The sequence below is a fragment of the Silene latifolia genome, chromosome 9 (genome assembly GCF_048544455.1).
Source record: "Silene latifolia isolate original U9 population chromosome 9, ASM4854445v1, whole genome shotgun sequence".
Lineage (NCBI taxonomy): Eukaryota > Viridiplantae > Streptophyta > Magnoliopsida > Caryophyllales > Caryophyllaceae > Silene > Silene latifolia.
In genome coordinates this window covers 42,090,997-42,117,937 of record NC_133534.1, presented here as the reverse complement: position 1 = coordinate 42,117,937, position 26,941 = coordinate 42,090,997, and the positions used below count along the sequence as shown (strand labels likewise).

Sequence of the window (26,941 nt, the reverse complement as noted above, 5' to 3'; positions counted from 1 at the left end):
CCCTTGCCTTTGTCATTCTTGTCATATTTCTTGTCACGACCTCGAGTCGGACGCTCTTGCGCCACTTCAGACCTAATCACCAACGGCCTTTCTCGAGGTCTAGCTTTTCCATTCTTGCCAATCACCATTTCCGCGACAGGAGCAGTCTTTGGTTTCTTCGAAGGATGAATGACTTGAAAACCGGCTTCTTCTTCTCCCTCTGTCAGATGCTTCTCCTTCTCTTTCTCTCCCTCGCGCACCTTGTAGTCAATGGGCTCGCGCTTCCTCAATTTCTCGCGCTCTTCCGGAGTTGTAGCCTTTCTCCACCTCAGATAAGAATCCGACACCCATAAAGCATTGGCGGAGAAATTCAAGAACCACATGTTTCTTTGGGCCCATTTGATAGCCCACTCTCTTCGTCTCTCTGTAGTAAGCGCCATAGCAGTCTGCGGGACAGTATCAAGCCTCGGAATCGTCTGTTTCAGCCCAACTTGCCTCATCAACCTTTCCGGAAAGATGCACACCATAAACTCCAATCCAGGAACGCGCACCGACCTAGTGGAATCCAAAGAAGACACTCCAGTGACGGACTTGAGGTGCCACCACGGAACGACTCACCTGATCAACGGGCCATCATCACTCTTCAGCTTGTTCTTCCAATAATCACAGACCCGGGTGAAGTCCACCATGTACAGTCGCGTCCTCATCGCAATCGAACGGGCATGATAGGAAAGTGCATAAACTGGGGGCTCGATCAATCGGAGCCGCTCCATAAGCCAAACCTACCAAAAGCAGGTACTAGACATCGGGAAAAAAAAAAAAAAAAAAAAAAAAAAAAAAAAAAAAAAAAAAAAAAAAAAGGTGTCTTTTACCTGCAAGATGACGGGACTCCCCAAGAACGGCAGATCACGGTTGGATTTCCTATTATCCAAACCCAATATAATCTCTCCTAAGCATAAGCAAGCTGGGCTCCTGCGCAACTCCATCTGCTCAACAAGGCCCAAAAGACGGGGATCACCTCTCAAGTCTTCATCAACATGCCCTTGGAAGACGTACACATGCAACAAACAAAAGCCAAATGCCCTCCGCCTAGCAACATGAGAAACGGTGGGATCGGCCCTGTTGATAAATCGATCTATGAAGTCCAACATTCTCACACCTTTTGAGGTAACTAGTCGGTCCACCTCAAGTCTAGTCAATCCGAGCAAATCTCTAAATTTGCTTTTGTACCCTTGAGAAGTGGAAGAAATGTTAGGCAAATGTTCGGGGTCCCACCCACCAATAGCAGCAATCTCTTCAGGAAAGGGGCAAATATCACCTCTAGGGAACGCAAAAACATGGTAATTTGGGTCCCAATAATCAAGGCAAGCATCCAAGAACGGTTTCACAACCTTGATGAGTTTCAAACTCAACAACGATACGAAGTTATAAGAACCCATATCATGCTTCTCCATATTTGAAAATTCATTGGTCCATTCCTTCAAGCGGATCTCCAAAGTATTCGTGATGAGAAAATTTATTTTGAAGATTTTTGTGTATTTAGACGAGGAATAGACGGAAGATTTGTGTGAATAAAAGCTCCATCGACGCTTCTATTTATACTAATTGTTGTTTCCAAAAATCCGTCTGAACAGAACAACCTGGGAACAGGCGCAGCACCTGCTGCGCCTCTTCAAAGGGACGCAGCTCATGCTGCGCCTCTTCCCGAGCTTCACTTCTGTGATTTTCCGCGTTGGATCTTTCCTAATTCCATAACGAATAATTTCCTATTCCTACAGGTTATTATTTTGGCAAATACGGGAAGATTACCATGTTTCAGGTTTCCTAATTTCGCGGGCACGCATTTCGAGGCGACATCGACATTTCTGCCATTATATCACACTTGTATTTTTGTTTTTTATTTTAGAAAATAAATTTCATTTTTGTTTTAGGAAATAATTTTCATTTTAATTTCAACTTGTATATTAATTTATATTCTTTAATTTCATTTCTAAACTTATAGATTTCTTTTTTTTCTTTTTTTAGGGGTTAACCCTCCCTACCGTCCGGTCATTTCCGGCAAAATTTTTGCATTTTTTTTTTGCATTTTCCGCGTTCTTTTGAGTCTCTCATTTTGCGCTAATTAAGGCCATATGTATGTAAAAATGTATGCTTTGCGTGTTTTTCTATGTGAATTTCGGCAGCATGACGGCGTAAACCGTCATCTACCAAGCCTGTTCGAAACTAACCTGCAGATACAAGCAACACAACCCGAAAAAAGGGCACTCGTGCCATCGTATATATACCAAACGGAGGAAATGTACAAACTGGGGGCTCGAGCCCCAAAACAAAGTCCAAAAATGTTCGAAATGATAATCCAAATGTACAAATATGCAAAATACGACAAAAGCTACACAAAGCTACTGCTGGGAGCCCTCCAACTCTGTAACTCTCGCCAAGAGAACGGCGATCTCGGCATCCCGAACCTCGAGCTCCCTCAACACGCGAGCTGTCTCCTCCCGAGACTGGGTCAACTCTCGCTCCAGCTCGCGGTCACCCTGCAAACGATAAATTGGCTCATGTCAATCAATTCAAACAAAATTAGAAAATCAAAAAAATCAAAAAGGAAATAGGTGTAAGGTTCATACCTGACGACCTCGACCCCCGACAAGTGCCTCGACGGCAGTAGCTCACAGCCGGTTGGCCACCCTCCACAACGCCACAAACCGAGACGGCGCAACCTGCATTTTCAAAAAGAAATTCTCAACAATTGAACAAATTCAATCAAATGTGTTCTTACACAAAGGATATACAGATTAGAGGCTCACCCTCCGAATCGATGTCGCCGGTCGTCCGTGCCAAAGATCCGTCACGGCTACGTCAAAGTTACGCAGCTCGGAGATCGTCGTCCTCCCAGTCGCGTCAGTGTACTCGAGGGTCTCGGGGTACTCTGGGGGCTCGATGCCCGCCGCCTCGACCTCCTACAAAGACAAATGGTTCTCATCAATCGATGATCTTTCATCATAAATCTCATAATCGAATCAAAAGGAAAAATAAAAGATACTCACCACCACTGGCCAGTACGCCAGTCTCCCGTAAAGGAACGCCGAGTAGTCCTCGCCAGGAAGAAGAAGGTCGTCACCACTGGCACCAGCCAAGTCCGCCTCCCTCTCAGCCTCGGAAGGCTCCCTAAACATCGTCCTGGGAGGATCGACGGGAACCGTCAACACGCCCCGCGAGCACTGACGAGCCAAGCGCTCGCCCAATTACCACATAGGACCCATCGACGTCCTCAACAACAGCCGGCCCGAGCTCCTAGGTTGAAGGACCTCAGCCACAAAAGGAGGCGCTCCAGCGTACTCCGCCCAAGGTCGGGGCACCCACTGAGACAAGATAAAAAGGATAATCCCTACGATCAATTAAAAGCAAATATAAGGAGCAAAAGCAAATATAAGTGGGATACTCACGCTACTCAGCTGAAGAGCGTTCACGTCCCGCCGGTAGACGTTGTGGGAAGAACGCTTGCTCTTCGTCCGACACATCACCCAATCCCTCACCACGGGATAGGCCCTCTTCAGCGGCTCCGTCCTCTTGGGCGCAAGGCTCGGGAAGTAAGAGTACACCCACGCCTGCAAAAGCAAAATAATCAATGACGATCTTTCGTGATTTGATAAAGAAAAGAATTTACTTTGGTCTAAAAGAAGGTTCATACCTCCAACAGTAGTCCAGGTCCGACAGCACCAGGAGAAGTCCCCTTCTCCATCAACTCCGGACGAACCATGGCCCTCATGAAGCGGATGAGGACCGCAAAACCAGCAGTGACCCAGTCCCAACGTCCTAGGGAACTCAGGTCAGAAAGGAAGGGGAGAAGCTTCGTCGACAACCTCTCGCCCTTGTCTCCGAGGTAAATCGAAGATAGAAACCACCAGAGCCACATACGAGCCCTCTGCTCAGCTGTACAGGGAGGAGGAGCCGTCTCCCTCCCATCAATCGTCACCAGCGCCGGGGTCTTCCCCGCAAAGTAGTCTCGAACGTAAGAACTGGGTATCAAACCCGAAGATCGAACATGACCTTCGGCGATAAGTTCCAGCCGATCAATCTCCTCGCCTCGGCCGAGTCCGCCCTCATGGCAGTCTCCGGCCACACCACCTCCTCGGTCCCGCACGGCAGACCAGAAATCATGTCGTAATCCTCCAAAGTGACTCCCACCTCACCAAAAGGCATGTGAAACGTGGTAGTCGTATCCCAGAATCGGTCCAAGAAAGCACGGACCAGGCTAAGGTTAGCCCGCAACTTCCTCTTCGCGATATCCCTCCAGACCTGAACCAATGGATCGAACGCTCCACGCTCGATCATGGCCCTCTCCTCCGCCGACAGCCGCTCGTAGTGCTCCATCGTTGTCCTGTAACCCGAGAACGACCTGATGTTCCCGGCCTCCTATTATGATTTGAAACAAAGCTATATTTAGTCTTGAATGAAATTTGAAAGAAATTTGGACAAATGAACGAAAGGGGATGAGTAGTGAGTAGTGAATTCCTATTTACCAAACTCTTCACCGTCCTGTAAGACAGGTGACCCTCTGCAGCCCACACCAACCTGCTCTCCCAAGTCTCAGCCCACGCAGGAGCTCCTCTCAGCTGACGACCTCCTCGTCTGACGTTGGCCCATCTCGGGGCCTCCTCCTCATGAAGCTCGTCCCCAGCAGCCATCACCGTAGCGGTGAAGGCCTGCTCTAAAGCCTCCTCGACAGTAGCAGCGTCGATCTCCATGGGAGTTCTCCCAGAAGTAGAAGCCTCATCACCTGCAACATTAAAGCAAATTCAGGCCGCGTCACATGACGACAAGCCTTGGTTAAGGGATTTTCGAGCCTTCGGAAGCCCTGAAACCGCTCTCTTTTCGCCATCCTTGGCCATATTCCAACCAACCCGATCACTCATGTGATAAATTGGGTCAAGTCAAGCCTAATTCGAAGCCTAGTTCCGGGTTCGAGTCGAAAATTCGGCAGCATTTCGCTATAACGGCGATTATGCCCTAGAAAGTGTCCTGAAAAAGCTGTCACAAACCAAAATTCCGAGATGGTAGAAAGTTTACCCATCATTCAAGGATCCCAAATATCAAGTCTCATTACAAATGGGCAATCCTAAGGCTATTTTCGAAGCAATTTACGGTTGCTCACCAGAAACTGTCTCAAATTTCACTCAAAGGCTCAAAACTTGATGAAAATTCGAAACAAATACATGGTTGTGTTCCTAACACTATCTACTATCCATTTCTAGTGTCAATTTGACAAAGCAAATTCATTTGGGGGAAAAGCCCCAAATTTTCGATCAAATGGGTCATAAACCCTAGGTTTTTCGGCTCAAAATTGGACGAATGTAGATGATTAATGCAAGATTGAGACACATACCTCGATTAGTCATGATCAATGCGAGCTTTTGAATCAAACCTTGGCGGAAATGGTGAAGATTTGAGAAAGAAATGTGTGATTTATGTTTCGAATAAAAATGAATAAAGCCTCCTGATTTTCGCGTTTTTACGCAGAAAGCCAATTTGGGAATAGACGCAAAGAGCGCCGCACCTCTTCCAAGAGACGCAGCTCTTGCTGCGCCTCTTCCTTTTGTTCCCTCCATACGAATTTTCAAAAAATTCGTTATGAATTCGTTATTTGTGGGCCCATCTTTGGTGCGCCTCTTCCCCGATGCTATTTTCATTCTTTTGGTCCGTTTGACGATTTTCTTTCGTTCCGGCCCGCATTTCCAAGCCCGCAGCAGACTGCTGCACATTATTTATTTCCTCCAAGACCTTCTGCTTGTCGCAACGAGCATTGGTTCCTCACAGAATTCGACGCACCTTCATTATGTCTCCAGCGAGAGTAAGCGGATATACTTTCCCTCTCACGACAAGAAGAATCAATTCCCAATCGTGTCTCTAGCGAGAGTAAGCTGACGTACTGTCTCTCTCAAGACGTAAGGATTGACGATCTACCTAAGCAGATTTCCTCCCAGCAGTTCCCGCCTGTGTCCTGCTACTCGCAATTATTTCTCGAAGACTACCCAAGCAGTTTTCTCTCAGCAGCTCCCGCCTGTGTCCTGCTTCTCGCAATGTTTCTTGTTTCCCCACGGAGTTCGACAAGGAGTCGTTCTCCAGAAGTTCCCAAACCCAAAGCCTTCTTTGTTAAGTTCGTAGACCCGAAATTAGGACTTTTTAACTAAAGGATCCCAATCCTTTTAGGTTCATAAGCCTTCAAATTCCCAAACCAATAGAGTTCCTATACCCAATCTTTAGTTACCCTTAAGTTGAACTTACTTTAGGCCTCGTTCCCACCGATGCTTTCCTTTAGGGTCCCACACCCTAGCACTAATCCTTATGTATCCTGTAGGTCTCAACCTTAGCTCCTACGCACCTCCGGAAGCGTCTCGAGAAGAAGTCTCAGGTATGGTCTCTTCTTATGGCTGGCGAGCCTCTTTACGTAGTCTAACGGACTTTAAACGACCCTCCCCGATAGTCGACAGACTCTAAAATGTTCCCGACGACAGGTCCTTGGTTCAGACCCCTTGAACCGCCTCGCCTCGCGTCGCCATAGTCGTCAGGTTGTAATATTCGATTGACCTGATGGCTATACTTTGACTTTCGCCTTGTCCAAGCCTCAGTCAAAGTGGGGGCTCTGTAGATACCTCATTTCTGCACCTCCCGCAAACCACCCGGTGATGATTGGGCCGCATGTTTGGTACGCGGAACGATTTGTGATTGTTCATAAGATTATCGTCAAGTGATTGCTCAAATATTAATGTCTACCTCTTAGTTGTCATCTACGTCCCGATACGGTCGTTTTGACAGTAATTAGAGTACATTCGGAGTCTGGGCCTAAAACCGTCTCCATTTCTTGATAACCGTTAAATCCCGAGTCAGAATGTTCTGGAATGTTCCGTATATTTCTATTCCATATTTCATAAATTTTATCTTTTAGTAAGCAATTTCCCGTAATATTCACATAAGATATTAAGGAAAACCGGATTATTTCCGTCCTACCATAACTCAAACACGGAAATCTTTCTTCAGTAGGAGGAAACCCCTTGGGAACAGACGCAGCAGTTGCTGCGCCTCTTCCAAGAGACGCAGTGGGCTGCGCGCCTTTCCCAGTGCCCTTTCTCGCATGTTTCTCGTATCTTTTTCATATCTTTCCGAGATTCACTTCCAAAGAGTCTCCGAAACCCTAATTCCTTCACGTGATTAGTATAAATAGGAGCCTTCGCTCCTCATATTTCTCACGCGAGTGTCCGCCCTTCTCTTCTCCATTTGCATTCTAAACTTTGTTCTTACTTTTGGCATCTACGTGCTTGAACTTTCGACCACGTAAGCTCGGATCCTTCTGAGTACCAGCCTCCCCGTTGCATGACCGACCAATTTGACCAACTACACAATAATCAACTTAATTAATTAATCATTTTCCTCTTACGAGGGCACTTTCTTTGCATTCGCGTCGAGCATCGCTAATCGATATCTTAGTCCTTCTCGTTACGTCAACATGTAAGTCTGAGGGTGTAATATCTCTTTTATTTATTGTATTTACTTATTGTATAATTAATGTAAGGTTTATGTCGAAAACACCTCTTAAAACCGATTTCTAAAATCATGTTTTAAAACCTCTTTTTTACGGATTTCCAGTAGATAACCGTCGAGAAAGGACGCAGCAACTGCTGCGCCTCTTCGAAGGAGCGCAGTTCCTGCTGCGCCTCTTCGTGAGGCTGTCGCAGTTCCTGCTTCCTTTCTTCTTCGTTCGTCCTCTGTTATTCATCCCAAAATCCTTTTATTTGTTTCGTTTGTTCGTTAATTCTTCATCGTAGCATATAATTCACATGTATATTATAATCATCATCTTTAACATGTTTTAATCATCATAAATCCGACTTAAATCCCAAATAATCCAATATTTGCGGGTTTTCGTCATTAAATTCAATTCCGGGTTGTAGAGATTCAATTCATCAATATTGGGTTTCTGGAATTCGTCTTTGATATAGTTTACATCTGCTTATTCACATATTCATCGCATATTTGTCATTAATCCATCGTATCTAACTTAATCAATTCAATTAATTTGTTTGACTCATTAATATTTTTCACTTCTGTCATTATTCCATCATGTATTAATTCGTTTGCATCCGTCTCATTCATGTTTTGCTGTTTTTATGACCCATTCATATGTTAAATAACCTATTAATCACTTTCATCCGAGTAAATATCGTCAATTGATCCTTTAAATCACCAATTAACATTAACGGCTTGCAATTATGGCTTCACAGCCAGAACTGAGCCAAGGAACAGACGCAGCGTCTGCTGCGCCTATTTCAAAGGACGCAGCTCTGCTGCGCCTGTTCCTGGCTGAGTTCTGTCCCTGAGCTCCGTTTCTGCCTGACATAGTTTATTTAGTTTACGTATTAATCGACTATTAACCGTAATATCGCGCTAATTCCTGTTCGTTAGTTTATTTAATTCTTTCTTTCATTCTTTTATTCTTTTTCTCAAATTATCCGTTTTAAAGGTATTTTCGACATAAATCGCCTAATCCAATGTAATTATTGTAATTTTCATTATTGTAATTTATGATTATTGTATTTCTTTTATCATTTGTATGTTTTCACATGTAAATGAGCATTAAATCCAACCTCGACATTAATTGTTTGCTAATTAATTGTTCACCGACTTAGTTAAATTCTCACATGCTAGGATTAAAACTTGGATGTTGCATTGCATGCATTTAGCCGACGATATATCAAGTATAAATGATGTCCCTAATCATTAGTAGAGGCCGCTATCGAGGCGGGCGGGATTAGGTGTTCGATCAAAAGAGTTTCCTAATACGTACCCTCACCCTTACTCCAGATATCTGTGAACACCCGTGTTCATTGGCATCCACGAGAGTAATTCTAGACATAGAATGCTAAGGGTAACGATTGCTTAGTGTTCATGTCTTTACTTTGTGTCTTGACATGACACGAGGTATTCGAACGGTTCCAATTTCCCATAAAAATTGGTGGCGACTCCATACAAAAATGCAAACGCTTGTTTCCCAAGCGCCCCCGTGGGCCCCCGCTGTCCACAATAGTTTTTAAAATTTGTTCATTAATACCTGTTTGTTTTTCAATTGGTCAAGGAAAACAATAATATCTACTATGCATAATCAACTCAATGATGCAACAAATCTCATTCTTTCGAATAACAGCCATAATTTAATCATTGCTGGATCAAATTGTAATTATGTAAAAACATTTAGATTTAGTTAGAATGTTATATCTCCCGGTCAAACTATAGAAGTACGTTTGGATGTGAACCAAATTCCGACGCAATACTACATGCCTAGGGCTGGTTATGACCCCCCTCTCTATAGCAATAGTCTTGGCCCCCATCTTCTCATTTGAAACAAAATATTTCACGCAGACCTCTATTTTTCTTCCCTATTCACACACATGATCTAAAACAATCTCATCCCTTGAAAGATCGATCATTGTCTCTGAAACTTATCTCATATTTATCCAATCAAGTGAAAAACTAAACCCCTACTTCTAGAAAAATCCACCATCCAATAGAAACTAACCCTTACTCTCGACAATGTTTTTTTTAGGAAAATAAAACCAATATGAAGTATATATATATGATACTTGGGACCAAGAGTTTTTATATTTTGTTCATTAATACCTGTTTGTTTTTCAATTGGTCAAGGAAAACAATAATATCTACTTTGCATAATCAACTCAATGATACAACAAATCTCCCAAATGGTAGTTACGTAAAAACATTTACAGGTAGTTAAATGTTATATCTCCCGGTCAAACTATAGACGTACCTTTGAATGTGAACCAAATTCCAACGCAATACTACATGGCTGGGGCTGCTTATGACAACCCCCCTATAACAATAGTCTTGCCCCCATCTTATCATTTGAAACAAAAGCCTTCACGCAGACCCCTATTTTTCTTCCTTATTCACACACATGATCTAAAACAATCTGATCTCATCCCTTGGAAGATCGATCCTTGTCTTCGAAACTTCTCCCAAATTTATCCAACCAAGTGAAAAACTAAACTCCTACTTCTAGAAAAATCCACAATCCAATGCTGTTAGAATTAAGATTTTACTTTAATTTGGATTGATGGGGTCAAGATTAAGTTTATCAGTATGATCTTTTTAGGTTTCTTGTTATTATTCATGTTACCTATATGTTTTAATGCAAGCGATATTTTGCTGATAAATAACCTTATTTATTATCACTATCCTCGTTAAACTCATCACCCTCCACAAATGCACCATCCCTCCACCCCACTAATTTACCCGCAAAATAAAACATCAGCCACTGTGATTAGTTCTTACTACTTGAAACAACCTTCAATCCACTACCACTATCATTACCTTTCTGCCACGTTTTACATCTAAGGAGTCATAAATCACATTCACCTTCATTAAAATATGGATCTTCGTCTCCCTTATCGAAGACAATTTATTTCTCCTTCAACAAAGAAAAGTTTAAGAAGCAATCTTCCCTCTTATCTCTCTCCTTTTCCCTTCCTAGTCGTTTTCTCGTCCCCTCCCTACCTCCATTACGTATACTCAAACAAAGTGTTTAGGTACTATGTTTGTAAACTGAATAAGTTTGAATATTATATATATATATATATATATATATATATATATATATATATATATATATATATATATATATATATATATATATATATATATATATATATACACGAACTTTGTTATTTATTTTATTTTGCATAAATAAATCTTACTACCTCCATCTCATTTTTATTGTCCTTTTTTCTTCAAATTTTATTATCTCATAATTATTATCCCCTTTCTAGATATAGTAAGGAAAACTTTAGTCAACCAACTCGTCGCAATGAACCTCATTCCCACTCGAAACAACCTTTAGCCTCCTACTTAATCCCTTCGGTTCACACATAAAACAGTCTAAAATGCAAAAGTTTTCATTTCTGTCTTGAAAAGTCCATCTAACTAACAAAAACTTAACCGCTACTTTCTGAACTTCATCATTTTTACATCCCGTAAAGATTAAGTTGAACATGACAAAAAAAAATGCAGAAACTTAGGTTTTGTTTGATAAAAACAGATTGAACATTTTTTTTAGCATTTTGAGAGTTTTTGCACTATTTAAATAACAAATGTGCTGTTTTAAGTGTTGATCATCAACATATTGAAATAGTAGATTGTGGTGTAATTTCCTGTTTTACATTATGACTTTTAATTAGTACGGAGTATATTATAAGAAAATAAAAATTGAGTTTTTTTTTTATCTCCGAGGAAACTAAAGGTCAAACTTTATCTTTATCATATTTATAATTAATATTCTTCACTTAAAATATAAACTTAAGCAAATTCAAATAAGTTAGCTAAAAGTTATAAATCACACATTATACGAAGCTGTATAATCATTTTTTTTATTAATATGAAATAAATGTCATAAAGTTCATGAGAATATTAATGCGGTAGAGAACTATAAAAGAGTTGACAAGTACGTGACCCCCTTTTAGGTTTAAATTATTTCATTTATTTTTATATTTTTGCCTAAAGGTGGTTAAAGCATTGTATTATGCATGACAAATATGTCTCACCCTTCCTCAATTCGTATCTCTCCCTAAATTATACTGATGATGTGCTCAATTTACACACAAAAAAAGTATAGCATCAACAATAATTAATTTGCTCCATATAATTAAATAATACAGTTTTTATGCATGTAAATTTGTCAGAAGAAAGGCATGAGAGAAACGGTCTTCACTATGTTAGGGAAAGACTACTCTTACCCTTTTATGTGTTTTTCATGACTTTTTTTTAATGTATCTAATAATTTGAATCTTAACCTTATACATATTTCTATAATAAGTGTATCTAAATTACCTTCAAGCCTCATTCAAATCTATTTTATTACTCGTGGAACCATTTTTACTTTAAATTGTAAAACAATCGCACAATAAAGTTTTTCAAAACATTTACTCATTTGTCATAATATGATATTTCGATTCGCAAATTAGCAGCAACTTTCTTTATCTTTTAATACTCCTTGAAAAATAGATATCAAACTTTTTACTTATCAATAACTTGTGAATATCTTATTTAAGTTTTGATTAATATACTTTTATATAATGACAAATGAATGTAAATAATATAATAAAAAATTATCAATAGAAGTTGAAGTGTATTGTGAGGAAAATAACTTTAAAATTAGTAGGAGAAATACATATGACATTTGAAAAATAAACTTCGTATTATATATAATTAAATATGACATTAGCAATTACAAAAGACGTATGGGCATATTTCAGCGTTTATTTTACTCTTTACATGAGTAAATTCCATGATGTACGTATTATGCATGCACATTTGTCACAATCCAGTTCGGCCTAGGGCCTTTTAGCCTTATAATACCTCATTTTTTCATCGAAAGTTGTTATAAAATTGGATATTATTAGTATATCAAAGGTTTTTTGGCCTTCTAATTTAATAAAAAGTGAACAAATACTAATGAATAATTTTTTAATATTAATAAATTATAGATAATTAATTTATTTTCTGTTTCTAATAATAAAATTGTAAAATAACTAATTAATTCTCATTTATAATAGAAAAATCATATTCCTAATTATAATAGAAAAATTTTAAATAATTATTATCTCCTAATTCTAATAATAAAATTAGGAAAAATAAGCCTTAATAAATTGTTAATTTATTTCCTATTTCTAATAGGAAAATTGTAAAATAATTAATTAATTCTCATTTCTAATAGGAAAAATATATTCCTAGGTATAATAGAAAAATTGTAAATAATTAATTATCTCCTAATTCTAATGCTAATAGTATAATTAGAAAAAAAAGCCTCTTTAGTTATATATATTGATTTGATGAACAATTTGGTCCTTCACCCTCAATTTCATCCACATGTCATTTAGTAATTGGTCTTCTCCTATTTCCTTGGTCTTTGTGTCAAAACCAAAGGACAACAAATGACCGGGACGGAGGAGTACAAACTTAGGTAAATTCGAGTTTTGACAGAAAAAAAAAAAAAACTACCTTATAAACTTAATAAGCTCAGAAAAAATACACATATATTTAAAAACAAATAAAGTTTGGGAAAATAAGCACAGCAAAAATACATATATGCTCAAAAATATGTAAAATCTGAGGTAATACATCTGATGTATGTTCATTTTTCTCAAATACTGGTGTTGGGGCGAACAAGAGTAGATCTGGAAAACGGGTGACTCGGCTCCGGTCATGTCAGTTCGGGTTTCTTAATGATTTTGTGTTAAATCAGGTCGGGTCATTTCAGGTTTAGGATCTGTTTTGGGTTTGTTGATCGACTGTGTTTTGGGTCAAGCGGGTCAGGTCATTTTCGGGTCAATGAATTAGAGAGAAAAAGGCATTTCAAGCCTTTTAGTTCAATTAGGGTTATGTTTTGTTGCGTCATATTTGGGTTGGGTGGTTTCAGATCAGATCATTATCGGGTTGGGCAAGTTATGGGTCAACAAAACTAGGGTCATTTCGGGTCGGGCCAATTCGGGTTTTGGATCACATTCGGGTGATGTTCGGGTTAATTTCGGAGCTCGGATCAGGCTTTTCGGGTCGGGTCAATCGAGTCGGGTTGCTTTTGCCAGGTTTAAGCAATACCTTATACTCGATAGTGTATACAATTTTGCAAACAGTATCATACAGAGTAGTAGTTTTGGCGTCCGGTCCCATCCAGGCTACCTACATGTATCGTTTAAAATTTTATTTTGTATAAGATTAAATTGATGAACTGATAAACAGTATCAACATAAATCCTCTTTTTCATAGGCACTACCAAATACCAACATGTACAAAAAAAAATCATAATTACTATCAACATAAAAATAAAAAAATTACATACACTACCAACATATTGACTCCGACCTACTATTACTACCAAAATGGCCGAAAAAACCTTTTAAAGTCGACAAATTAAAATTCCCCTCCTAATATCTTGTTTTTAATGCACAAACTACCATTTCCCTGTTAAACTTAACTCTCCTAAAACTCAATCTCCTTTATCTTCCCTTTACTATTCTTCTTTGCTTTTCTTCATTATTTTATGGTTAAGGTACATCTTTATCTCCATTTAGCTCTTCAATTCTTCTTAGCTTCATAGCAAACCCAAATCTGGGTCTGTGTGGATGTGGGAATTTGATAATCAAGAGGGGTTTGAAAAAAGAGTTGCCACTATGTTTTAAGGAAAATTCGGAAACCGTTTTAGAGAAAAAGATCCGTGTGTAGGTACATGTTAGGAAGTCCGTTAATAGGACACCTAACACCGCCCGTCGCAATGACGGCCTCTACTTAGAAAAACGATGGCTAGTCGAATGAATTATATTTGTTGAAGTGCAAACAATGTTTTAACCCTAACATGTGAATTCGTCTCTATGTCATTTAAATGCAAGAATTATTCTAATTCGTCAAAGTTGCTTTAGCATGTGAGATTGATTGAGATATTCTATCAAATAAACAAACGAAGAAGATAAAAGAGTATTTCTTACTCAAGCGGGACAAATAATAGCAAACAGTTAAGGTTAGGATACATAACAATTGCAATAAATATTAGAATTAAAATCAAACGTTAATAAACTAATTAATATTCCATATCCTAGACGGGAATAAGCAAAGGACTAAAAACACCAAGTCATTCTTTCTGTAACACCCCCATACTCCAAGTGCTTTACCAGGACCACGTAAGGCATGGGAATCCTACCATCTCGGTTACCCGAGGCGATGTATATTAAATAGATAATAACGAAACGTACATTAATAAATATATTTAACGCGATACAAGTCCAAACCAAAACTATCAAATTAAAATACAACTGTTTCCCAAAAAGGTCAAATCAACTAAAGTAAAATAAATGTTTAAGACACAGCGGAAGACTTCTAGACATCTCATGGCAACTCAACCCAGCTATCCCATGCGCATCATCTCATACCTGCTCAATAACTGCTCAACATCCATGGATCACTATTGTTTTCAAAACATTTAAATGGGGTCAGTTACTGGGAAACAACACACAATTATCTAATCTCCATCTTAACTCCATACACCCGACTACAAAGTGTGTAGTCCTGCCAGAATACCCATCTCAACAAGTATTCCACACCGCCAGTGGAGGACCGCATCCGTTCCCACCTAAGCCCAGCTCATCTCATCCGAGCGATAACCCATGTTCCTAAATGTGCACATCCCCTCTGTGGCGGGTTCCACAAAGGGCGAATCAAGGGCGTGAAGCCACTCCCGCAAGTGACTCCACTCAGCCGAGGACGCATCTCATGAATCATAGACAAACAATCACAACCAACCACATTATACAACAACAATTACCAAATACCAATTCAAATACGATATGAATCAACAACAATAAACCACTATCAACAACATTATGTAATCAACAACCGAATAGGGAAACCCTACCTGTAATAAGCAACCACAAGACCGTTCACAAGCAGCTAATCAGTAGTGCTCCTCTACGAAACCTCCTCCTATAATCACATACACATACTATTACCACCTAATCAACATAATACTCCCAAATCCTCCAATTCTACCCAATTAGGATTTTAAACAAACTCAACGAAACATTATAAAGATTATACAAGAATCTTAACCTTGACACGACGAACTCAACGGCGTAAAGGACACGACGATCCGACAATCTTAGCCCTTGGGATTTGATAATAACGCTAAGGATGAAACAATGTACTCTCTTCTCTCTTTGAAAGGTTTTTGGAAAAGTGAAAAGTGATTAAGAAAGATGACGGAACCCTTAAATACCAATAACGCGTTATTAACAAAACTCGGCTAAAATAACCCGTAAAACCAACTTACTCGATCGAGTAAGTGATTTACTCGATCAAGTGACCCTTACTCGATCGAGTGTCACACGTACTCGATCGAGTACCCATCAGGAAGACTACTATTTCCTATAAAAACATACTTATTTGACAGAGTAAGTCCCACTTGATAGAGTACCCATAGACATAGAAAACCGTAGTATTACAGTCTTCCCTCCTTAAAAAGAACTTCGTCCCCGAAGTTCCAACTCATACACAAAAACAAAACATACTATCTCAACCACGACACAACGTAACCAAAAACTCAAAACAAAACTCCCAATCAAAACTCACACCGACTCAAAGCAACTACTAACTGTACTAAAACTAACATAAATCATACCAAAACCTTATGTGATCACCTCCTACCCCCCTAAAATAAACATGGTTACGTCCCAACCTGATCAAAAAGAGACGAATGCCGCTTCCTCATAACCTCTTTCGCCTCCCAAGTAGCTTCCTCAACCTCATGGTTAGACCATATAACCTTAAGCAACACTGTTTTCCCATTCCTAGTTTTACGAACCTTACGATCAAGGATCTGCTTTGGCACCTCAAGATAAGACAAGGATTCATCCAACTCTATGTTCTCCACCTCTAACACATGTGAAGGATCGCTCACATACTTCCGTAACTGAGACACTTGGAACACATTATGCACCATATCCAAAGCCCCTGGTAATGCTAACTGGTAAGCAACCTCACCCACACGATCCAAAATCTCATATGGCCCGATAAACTTCTGGCCCAGCTTTCCTTTCTTACCAAACCTCATAACCCCATGCATAGGAGACACTTTCAAAAGAACCTTGTCCCCAACCTGAAACTCTATGTTCTCCACGTCTACTGTTTACCAATCACCCCCTTACAAAAATCGAAATTTTTGAAATCACTCGAAAAGTAGTAATCTAATGAGTTCTTAATGCTTCTCTTTTAATGATATTGTATACCTAGTATATGAAATGCATTAAGAAATATGAACCCCTTGCGTCTATTCATATACTCCTCTGTTCCGCTAATTTATTTACCTATTTTATTTAGGATGAAAAATCCATTTATTTACATTTATATCAGATAAGTTATTTATGGATTATTTGATCACACATTCATTAGGTCTACTTATAGTTTGTTAAAAACCATCACAAATAGAAATATAAACGGGTATTATATTCGAACTTTTGTAAGCAGGTGTAAATTGATGTCAACACTCAATGCATGGCTCGCAACTAAAAAAAGGGTTAATTTGACATGTTGACAATTTGAATTTGTACTCTAACCTCTATAGTCTATAGAAATACAAACGGGTATCGTTCAGTCAAATCCGTAACAATATCTCATTTTATTTTATTTGGTGACTAAACGGTTCGTATTATATTCTTATAATAACAATCTCAATTATAATACTACTTGTTATATCCTTGTTGACACAACCCATCACTTATCAATTGAGACCTGTAAAAGATAAAAGAAGGTAAAATTAGAAACGGAAAAGATGTAGTTGACAATATTTCAATATATTTTGGAACGAAAGGTATTGTTTTAGTCCTGACAATTATCACAATGATAGATTAATTACTTACCATAGTGTTGTAGCTACATCTTCTCGTTTTGTTGCGTTCATCTTCTGTAGTAGTCTTCACATCCTGCCAAAAAAATATAAAATCAGATCATTATAACTTAATTATTCAATAGATAGTGTAATTAACACATTGAATTGTTGATCAACAAAGAGTATCAAAAGAGAGTTTATGGAAGCAAAATTTGTGGATACTGAAGGACAACAATACCAACAACGATGTTAATTAGGGCCATTGAGTATAAGACTACTTCCAAATCAGTATTGTCACTTACTTACAATACAAATTAATCGAAGAGGGATACCATCTCGACATCTCTGAATTGAACAACCACAATCTACGCACAATCCCGATTGTACCTGAAAATTTATTGCAAACAATAATATTAGAGATCGATAATTATATCTTTGTTACATGCTTCTTAAAAACAGTATTTAATATATGTGTTTTTCTAATGTGTGCCCTTAATAACCTAGATATGGTAAGATTTGCAAGAGAATCTCACTAATTATGGTAAAAATGAGTTTATACTTGAATATTTGATGAAAATCTCTTAATGTGTGTCCTTAGGGTACACGTTAGAAAAACCCTTAATATATAAATAGACAATGTTTGCGCTAAGAAGTTCGTTGAACATGCAAATATGCAATCACAAGGAATTAGAGAAGCAAGAGATCAGAGAGATAAATTATGAATTTGATTCGGTCCTGGATGTATATATACCGTTTTCATCAGTATTTTCACATAGTTATTCAAGTTTAATAGGAGTCTTCAATTTAATGTTTACAAAGCGTGTCTAATTTGATAAAATAATCACTTTATCTATTTGATAGGGTTGTTTAATTAATTAATTGAATTTTGTAGAATCTAATTAAATTAATTGTATTTGACTTGTAAAAGGGGTTAGTGTGTTACCTGCCACCAAATTGTGGAGATGAACATGGGGTATATAGTTTTTTTTTTTTGGTAAAAGGTAAGTATATTAATATCAACAAATATACATCATCTAGGAGGTATTACATACAATTTTGGAACGTAAACACAAAAACAAATAGTTACAAACTCAAAATTTAATCTTGTCAAGCCAAAGTTTGTCACTACTCATAACCATTTACTGATTCAGTGCCCAGAATCTACTGAGCACATCTCGTAAAACATGCTTAACCAGAGCCTCAGGGTGGATAACATGATCATGGAGCCGAGCTCTATTCCTGGCCTGCCAGATAGAGTGGACTAGCATAATATGACATCTACTAACAATCTTCCTGACCAGCTTACTAAGTCTTCTTCCACATCTATATCAATGAGGTAGCTTCTTAGGATCAAAATGAATGCCAAGATAGTTCTGCAGGATGGAAACACATCTACTAAAAGGACAATCAAAGAACATGTGAACATGAGACTCATCTGCTGAAGCACATAGATAGCATTCCAGTCCCTGATTATACCCCATTCTAGTCATTCTATCACGGGTAAAAAGCCTATTTTGGATCATTGCCCAGTAAATGAAGGAAGTTTTAGGAACATTCATGCTATTCCAGCAAACCCTCCACCAGTGAACTTGAGGAAGGGAAGGCCTGAGCCACCTATACCCCTCTTGAACACAGTAATCTTTGGTGCCATTCCAATTATCATTAACATAAGCTGGCCTGAAGATATCCATAAGATGAGTAAGTTTCTTCCAAGTCCAGCTACAATCAGTTGGGGGAGTATAAATAGTCCAATGAGTCCCTTTAATATACACATGGTTTACCCATTTTACCCAAAGATGATCCTTCTTATTGGCAATCCACCAAACATATTTTACCACAATGGCTTTGTTCCAAATTTTAGTGACCTTAATACCCAAGCCTCCCTCAGTTTTAGGTCTGCAGCAGTGATCCCAATGAATAGCAGGAGCTCTTAGGTAGAGATCAGTGCCCCCCCATAAGTAATTCCTACAGATTGCATCAATCTTGTTCATTATACAGTTGAGAATGAGAAAAATATTCGACCAATAAGAATGTAGGGACTGAAGGACAGAGGTAACCAGAGTCAGTCTTCCAGTATAAGATAAATGCTTGGCCCCCCAAGCTCTTATCCTAGTAACTATCTTATCAATAAGCTTCCTTCCTTCATTGCTTGTCAGTTTTTTGGATGAGATAGGAACTCCTAAATATTTGAAAGGTAAGGAACCCTTCACAAACCCAGAAATTTGTAAAATGTCATGCTGAGTATTGTGGTGCACTCCATTGAAATAAATTCCAGATTTTTCCTTATTGAGGTGAAGGCCAGATACAGCTGAGAAGGTGCCAAAAACTCTCAAAATCCACATAATAGAGGGAACATTCCCTTTTGCAAACAAGAGAAGATCATCAGCAAAGAGAAGATGGTTTAACTTCAGGTGAGTGCAAAGGGGATGGAATCTAAAATCACTCTGTTTCCCCACAACAGTAAGAATCCTTGAAAGGTACTCCATACATAGAGTGAACAGGAGGGGAGATAAGGGGTCCCCCCTGCCTGAGCCCTCTTTTCCCAGGAAAAAAAACCAAAACTGTTGCCATTCAAGGATAAAGAGTAGGTAGGAGTGGTAACACAAGAAATAATCCAGTGGACAAACTTATCAGGGAATTTCAGGGCTTTAAGCATTTGATGTAAAAACTCCCATTCTACACTATCATAGGCTTTTTTGAGGTCAATTTTGACAAGACATCTAGGTGAAGCTGACTTTCTATTGTAAAGTCTAACAATGTCTTGACAGATAAAAATATTCTCAACAATACTCCTTCCTTTCACAAACCCCCCTTGGTTTCACTCACAATGTCAGGGAGAACACCACTTAATCTATTGCATAAAAGTTTAGCTATGAATTTATAAATAATATTGCATCAAGCAATAGGACGGAATTCCATTCAGTTTTAGGATGAGGAACTTTAGGAATGAGAGTGATAGTAGTAGTGTTAATTTGCCTCAGAATCTTACTAGAGTGGAAAAAATCATTGACAGCAGCACATACATCTGACCCAACAGTATCCCAGGTGTCTTTAAAGAATTGACTTGAGAACCCATCAGGTCCTGGGCTCTTTAAAGAAGGAATGTCAAAAATACATTGCTTGATCTCAGCATCAGTGATTGGTTTCTGCAGGGCAGTTACATGATGACTTTCAACTACCTTCCCAGCCCTAACAGTAGGTTTATGCACCTTGATTGTTTGTGTACTGGTTCCAAGCAAATCTTGGTAATAGGAGAGGAAAGCCTGTTCAATATCTTTATGATCATGGTAAGTGTTCCCAGCAGGATTAGTAATCTGAAGGACATTATTATGGATTTGCCTGGCCTTGATTTGACTGTGGAAATATCTGGTATTATCATCTCCTCCTTTGAGCCAATCAGTCTTGGTTTTCTGCCTGAGGAAGCTAATCTTAGCATTGTTGAGAAGAGTGTAGGAGGCAGCAGCCTCTTTCTCAGCCTGTAGGAGAGCACTATCATGGGGATTTTGATGCATCTGGGTTTGAATGTTGTCCAACTGAATTTTTGCCAATTCAGTGGATTTCTCAATGTCAGAGAATCTATTCTTGTTAAGTTCCTTGAGGGGTTGCTTCAGCTTCTTGAGTTTAGTAACAACCTGATACATTCTAACACCAGTGATTGATTTATCCCATTCATGCTGAACTAGAGTCTGAAAATGAGGGTCAAGGCTCCACATGTTGAAGTATCTGAAGGGGGTCTTCCTGATCACAGTGACATTCCTTATATAACAAATACAAAGACAGTGGTCAAATGTTCCTTCATTCATAAAATAAGCTCTACTATCAGGGTACAACTGCATCCACTCAATATTAATAAGGCATCTATCAATCCTTGAGAACACTCGAGTGGAAAAATCTTGTTTGTTGTTCCAGGTAAAGAAAGAGCCTTGTGCCCTGATGTCAGTCACTTCACAATAATCAACACAGTCTCTGAAATCTCTAATCTCATTCCATAAAACTTCACTTCCCACTCTCTCATTGAAATTTAGCAGGGAATTAAAATCCTCACAAATGCACCAAGGAAGACTACAAGTATCCTTTAAATTCTTCAGCTGGGACCAAAGTCTACCCCTATCAGCATCAGAGTTAGAGCCATAAACGGCAGTGTACCAAAATATATCATGAGAGTCAATTTCCTGGACCTCAACTGTAATTTGCTGATCAGAACTAGTAATCAAGTTCACAGAGAAAAGCTGAGGGATCCAAATAATCCAGACTCTCCCCCCTGGATGATGTAATGAGTTATTATTACCTTGCTAAACATGTCTTAAATTATTCAAAACCTTAATGAAATCAGACTCCTTTATTTTAGTCTCAACTAAACCAAATAAACCAATTTTATTTTGATGCAAAAACCTTCTAATATCTAATTGTTTATTTGGATTATTCATTCCTTTAACATTCCAAAAACCAATACTATCCATTATCACTTGTTGGGTTGGTACTCCTCTCCTCATCACAATGACTTACAGAGCTTTCAGAATGCTTAACTGGAGAAGTAGCTGCCAGATAAGTAACATTAGGTCTAACAAGTGCTGAATCATTGTGTTCTTGTCTAACAATCTGGATAATGGGACTAACAGGGGTAGAAAGCTTAGATGAATCATGAAATGTGGGTCCCCCAAATGGTGGTGAAGGAGGGGTAGCCACTGCCTAAGGGTTTGAGGTTGGAGCAACTGCAGGTTTCTTTACAGGTCTCCAAACCTGAATTGTTTTTTTTTGGGGCAGTGCTTTCTTCTTACAGTCCTCTTTGGTATGGCCTATCCCTCTACAACTCCCACACACCACAGGCTTCCACTCATACTCCACAGCTACACTCACATCAACACCCTTTTCATCCTTAAAGTAAAGTCTTTCAGGAAAGTCTTGACCTACTTGGACCTCCACCTAAGGGTGGGCATAATCTGGTCCGGACCGGAAAAATGGACCGGTCCGGACCGGAATTGAGTGGACCGGAACCGGAATTAAAAATTCCGGTCCGGTCTCCGGTCCACCATTTTCCCAGATTCCGGTTTCCGGTCCGGTCCGGTCCGGGACCGGTATTTTCCGGTCTGGGCCGGTTTGGACCGGAATGCCCGGAATTATGGTTATTTTCATTTTTTTCTTAAAATTGTATTTTTATTCCGGTCCAACCGGTCCGATCCGGTCCAATGGACCGGAATTTTTGGACCGGAATTTGAAAAAGTGAGTAATTCAGGTCCAACCGGTCAGGTCCGGTCTTGGACCGGAATTTTTCTGGTCCGGTCCCGGACCGGAATTTTTGTAATCCGGTCCGGTCCCGGTCCGTGAATTTTGCCGATTCCGGTTCCGGTCCGTTTTTGGACCGGTTCCCAGCCCTACCTCCATCATCAGACGAGCAAACCTGTAACACCCCACGTTAATTGAAGAGGTCCAGTGATAGACTTAAATGACTCGTTCTTAAAGGGATTGGAAGTACTACTCATATCAACAAAGTGCACTTTCTTTTATGGTCATCCATGCGAAAGAACTCCAAAGTTAAACGTGCTTGACTGGGAGTAGTCTTAGGATGGGTGACCTCCTGGGAAGGTTTCCGGGATGCGCATGAGTGAGGACAAAATGCGCTATAAAGGACCCGTGTTGTTCTGTGCGCCATGTACACAGCCTGGTGAGCTATCATAATTAACCGCTCCCGACCCGGTTTGGGCCAGGGTGTTACAAAACCCAAGCCTGGTTTTCTGAATGGTAGGAGCATCCATACTCATATACCACCCTACAAGACCATCAATTTTCTCCAAACATTTTCCACCCCAGAATTTCAACCCAAATCCACATAGGCGTATCCAAGCAGGGACTGCCTTTACTGGTTCCTTTGCCATAGATGCAGTCTCCGTCCATGGTTTCACAATGAGTGGCTTGTTCTCAAACATAGGGAAACCTTGCTTGAGGACCAATTCCTTGCATTCCATGGTTGGGAAGTGTACCAGAAAATCCCCGTTAGGTAAAAAGGAAACTTTGTCAAATTTATATTTCCCCCAAATATTATGAAGGAAGGTCTCCATACGTGCCCAAGGAGGGTTTGCACCCAATATATAACAAATTACAGCAGTTGACCAATATTCCAACTCCGGGGTTACATCCTCTACTGTAATTTGAAGGGAATCCTTAACAGACGGAGGAGGGGAAGGAGAACGCTTACCAGTCACATGGGTCCACCCTTCCTCATCTTTTGCTGCACTTGTATCATCATCAGAATCTGTCACGTCCTCAACCACAGTACCCAATTTCACTCACTTGCTTCGTGGTTTTTGCATCTGACGATTGTGGAATTCCTGCTGGTGAAGACGAGTTTTCAGTTGGGATTACCAAATCCGTTGGTGCCTCCATTTCATCCAAGTTATCAAGTCTCAAATTTTCAGTATTAGTAAACGATAATCTAAGTTTTGCTTTTGATTTTTTAGGGAGAGAGGATTTAGATCGTTTATTTGCCATTATGCAACTGAAACCCTAATTTCTAGAGAGGATTTTATCTCACTAAATTTCATTCTCTCACTATATATTGAACTGAATTGACAATGTAATTGGGGTATATAGTTGATATACTCCATATTTTACGAAAAGTGTTTAGTTGGTTCATAGTTGATATATTTTTATTCCTTATTTAATTCAGGTAGTTTATCTTCTTATTTAATATTTATATTTATATTTTGATATTTAGTATTTCTTGAAAGTTGGACTCCCTATAATCGCTCGAAAAATTTTTTTTTTATTAATATAGATAGATAGATAGATATATAGATTTCGAGAGATGTCATCTTCTTGTAGTAGCGATAGTTTTAAATGTCATAGTCCCTCCGTTCCGATCATTTGTTTACCGTTTCTATTTTAAGGTGTCTCATTCATTTGTTTATCTTTCTATATTAGGCATAGGCATCCTTCTAATGGATTATTTGATCATCTAATTTCATTATTATCCACTTGTCATCTAATAACACTACCCTTAAATGGTCCCCGACTCCCCTCCGTCTTCCTTAATCTTTGCGCCAAAATTAAAGGGAAACAAATAACCAGGGAGTATTAAAATTTTTTTTTTTCGCTTTCCACCTTTTTAGCATCACCCATGACAGTATTAGTTTTACCTGTACACTTTAGCCTTACAAAAACACCTATTTAGAAGCTACTTTGATCCACATTATTAGTGCAAACATTTCCTTAATTTTTTTCTTCATTTAACAAATTTATTACTACATTTTTTTCCTCTTTCAATTGCATTACTAAACATCTCTAGAGATTCATCTGAACCAACGAACAACAATGACAACCAACAATGACCAACCACCAAAACGCCATGTAGCCGTATGCGCATTCCCGTTTGGGAGCCATGCAGCGCCCCTCCTTCTTCTTGTAAAACAAATCTCCACCACAGCCCCGGATACACGGTTCACGTTCTTTAATACCGAGAGGTCTAATGCGTCCCTATTCAAAACAAACGATGTAAACTCGTTTTGCAACATTGTGCCGTACAACATTACATTGCCCGAAGGTAAACCAATTGGGCCGGGGAACCCAGTGATGATGGCCATTGAGCACTTCCTCGAGTTCAGCCCAACGAGTTTTCGACGAGCCATGGCCGAAGTTGAGGCCCAAGCTGGGATTAGGTTAAGCTGTCTTATTAGCGATGCATTCCTTTGGTTTTGTAGTGAGATTGGTCAGGAATTGGGATTGTCTTGGATTGCTCTTTGGACTGCTGGCCCTGTTAGCTTATCGACGCATTTTTATACTGATTTTATTAGGAAGAAATTTGGAGGCGACGTCCAACAAGGTAATATTGTTACCTTTTCTAGTTACTGTTTCATTCTTCTTTGATTGCCATATTTATTATGTTAGAATATAAAATTGATCTTGGAATTTCAACCATCAGCTTACTGTTGGTTGAGATGGTTTCTTGACATATTATACGTCTGGTAAGTTATAATCTCACTCACTATCTGGTAAATATTAGCAGGTATTGGAGGTGAGAAAGATACCCTACAAAGTATTCCAGGGCTATCAAACATACGCATCAGTGACCTACCCATGGGAATTGTGACTGGAGACTTAAAGGCACCATTTAGCCAAATGTTGCATAATATGGCCTTAATGATCCCTAAAGCCAAAGCTGTTGCTGTTAATAGTTTTCAAGAATTATCACCTCTTGTTGTTAATGACCTTAACTCTAAAATGAGACTACTTTGTGTAGGACCATTTCCCTTAACTTGCCCATCGGAAGTCCACCCTGACCCATATAATTGCCTTGAATGGCTTGACAAACACAGCCCGAAAAAAGTGGCATATATTAGTTTTGGGACATTTCTTACACCACCACCACATGAAATCAAGGCTCTAGCGGAAGCGTTACAAGTTAGTGGGATACCCTTCTTATGGTCCATGAATGATTCAGCCAAGGGAAATTTGCCGGAGACGTTCATGGAAAGAATTCAGGATGACGAGAAAATAGGGAAGATAGTTCCATGGGCACCACAAATGAAGCTTTTAGCACACCCTTCTGTAGGAGTATTTGTGACGCATTGTGGTTGGAACTCGATGATGGAGAGTATATTGACAGGGATGCCCTTAATCTGTCGGCCGATGCTTGGTGATCAAGTGTTGAATCAAAGGGTTATTGAGACTGATCTTAAATTTGGGATGGGTATTGAAGGTGGAGAACTTACACAAAGTGGCACTATCAATGCTTTAAATCAAGTTTTGGCAAGTGAGGAAGGTAAACAAATGAGAAAGAATGTGGAGGAGCTAAAAATGTTGGCTGAAGAAAGTGTAAAACCAGGTGGTAGCTCATTTAAGGATTTTAATGCTTTAATTGAACTCATCAAAAGTTCATAAACTGATGATAGTAGATGATTTTGTAGGCACTTTATTTATTTTTCCCAATTGTGTTGATTGCTTTCTTATAATTTGTTCTTCTCATTCTAGTAATCTACTACCTAGACTAGACAATTTGTGTCATTATCTCCATGTATGGCAATGATTTTAAAGACAGTTGCAAAGGATGAGATTACATGCTCACTTAGGCCAATGACAATGACAATGACAATGGTTTTATACCACCACCACATGAATTTTTTGTATGTGGGGTTATTTACTAAACTAATTCACGCTTTGGGGTTCATTTGAAACTATTTGTTCTAAATGGGTCCACGTCATCACATTATTTTTTTTTCCATATTTTTAACAAAGTCGTCACAGGCTGCTAGCGGCTTACTCTGTTTTTTTCTTTTTTTAAAAAAAAAACACAACACAATGAGACAGAAGCTGCTATAACTTTGAGAGTATTTTTTGAAGAAGTCGTTGTGACACCCCCATACTTCAAGTGCCTTACCAGGACCACTTAAGGAGTTAAGGTATGAGAACGACATCATCTCGGTTACCCGAGGCAATGATACTCAAATAGACAATAACGAAATGTATTTAAATGATAATAAAGTTTAAGTGATTACATAACATAACCAACTGTAAAGTAAAATACAACTGTTC

General features: G+C 39.1%; 1 protein-coding gene across 1 annotated transcript; it reads left to right on the top strand.

Moving 5' to 3' along the window:
* The first annotated feature begins 24,668 nt into the window (after positions 1 to 24,668).
* On the top strand, positions 24,669 to 26,413 carry LOC141602630 (anthocyanidin 3-O-glucosyltransferase 7-like). The gene is made up of 2 exons (XM_074422810.1): positions 24,669 to 25,232; positions 25,416 to 26,413. The coding sequence occupies exons 1-2, from the start codon at positions 24,725 to 24,727 to the stop codon at positions 26,288 to 26,290; spliced, it is 1,383 nt and encodes a 460-aa protein (XP_074278911.1). The 5' UTR covers positions 24,669 to 24,724; the 3' UTR covers positions 26,291 to 26,413.
* The last annotated feature ends 528 nt before the right edge of the window (positions 26,414 to 26,941 follow it).

What these genes read in the sequence shown, in the direction of transcription:
- LOC141602630 (XM_074422810.1), top strand. Translation starts at nt 24,725, where the DNA reads ATGACAACCAACAATGACCAACCACCAAAACGCCATGTAGCCGTATGC. An exon ending in TGGAGGCGACGTCCAACAAG is followed by an intron (nt 25,233 to 25,415) that starts GTAATATTGTTA and finishes AAATATTAGCAG; the next exon opens with GTATTGGAGGTGAGAAAGAT.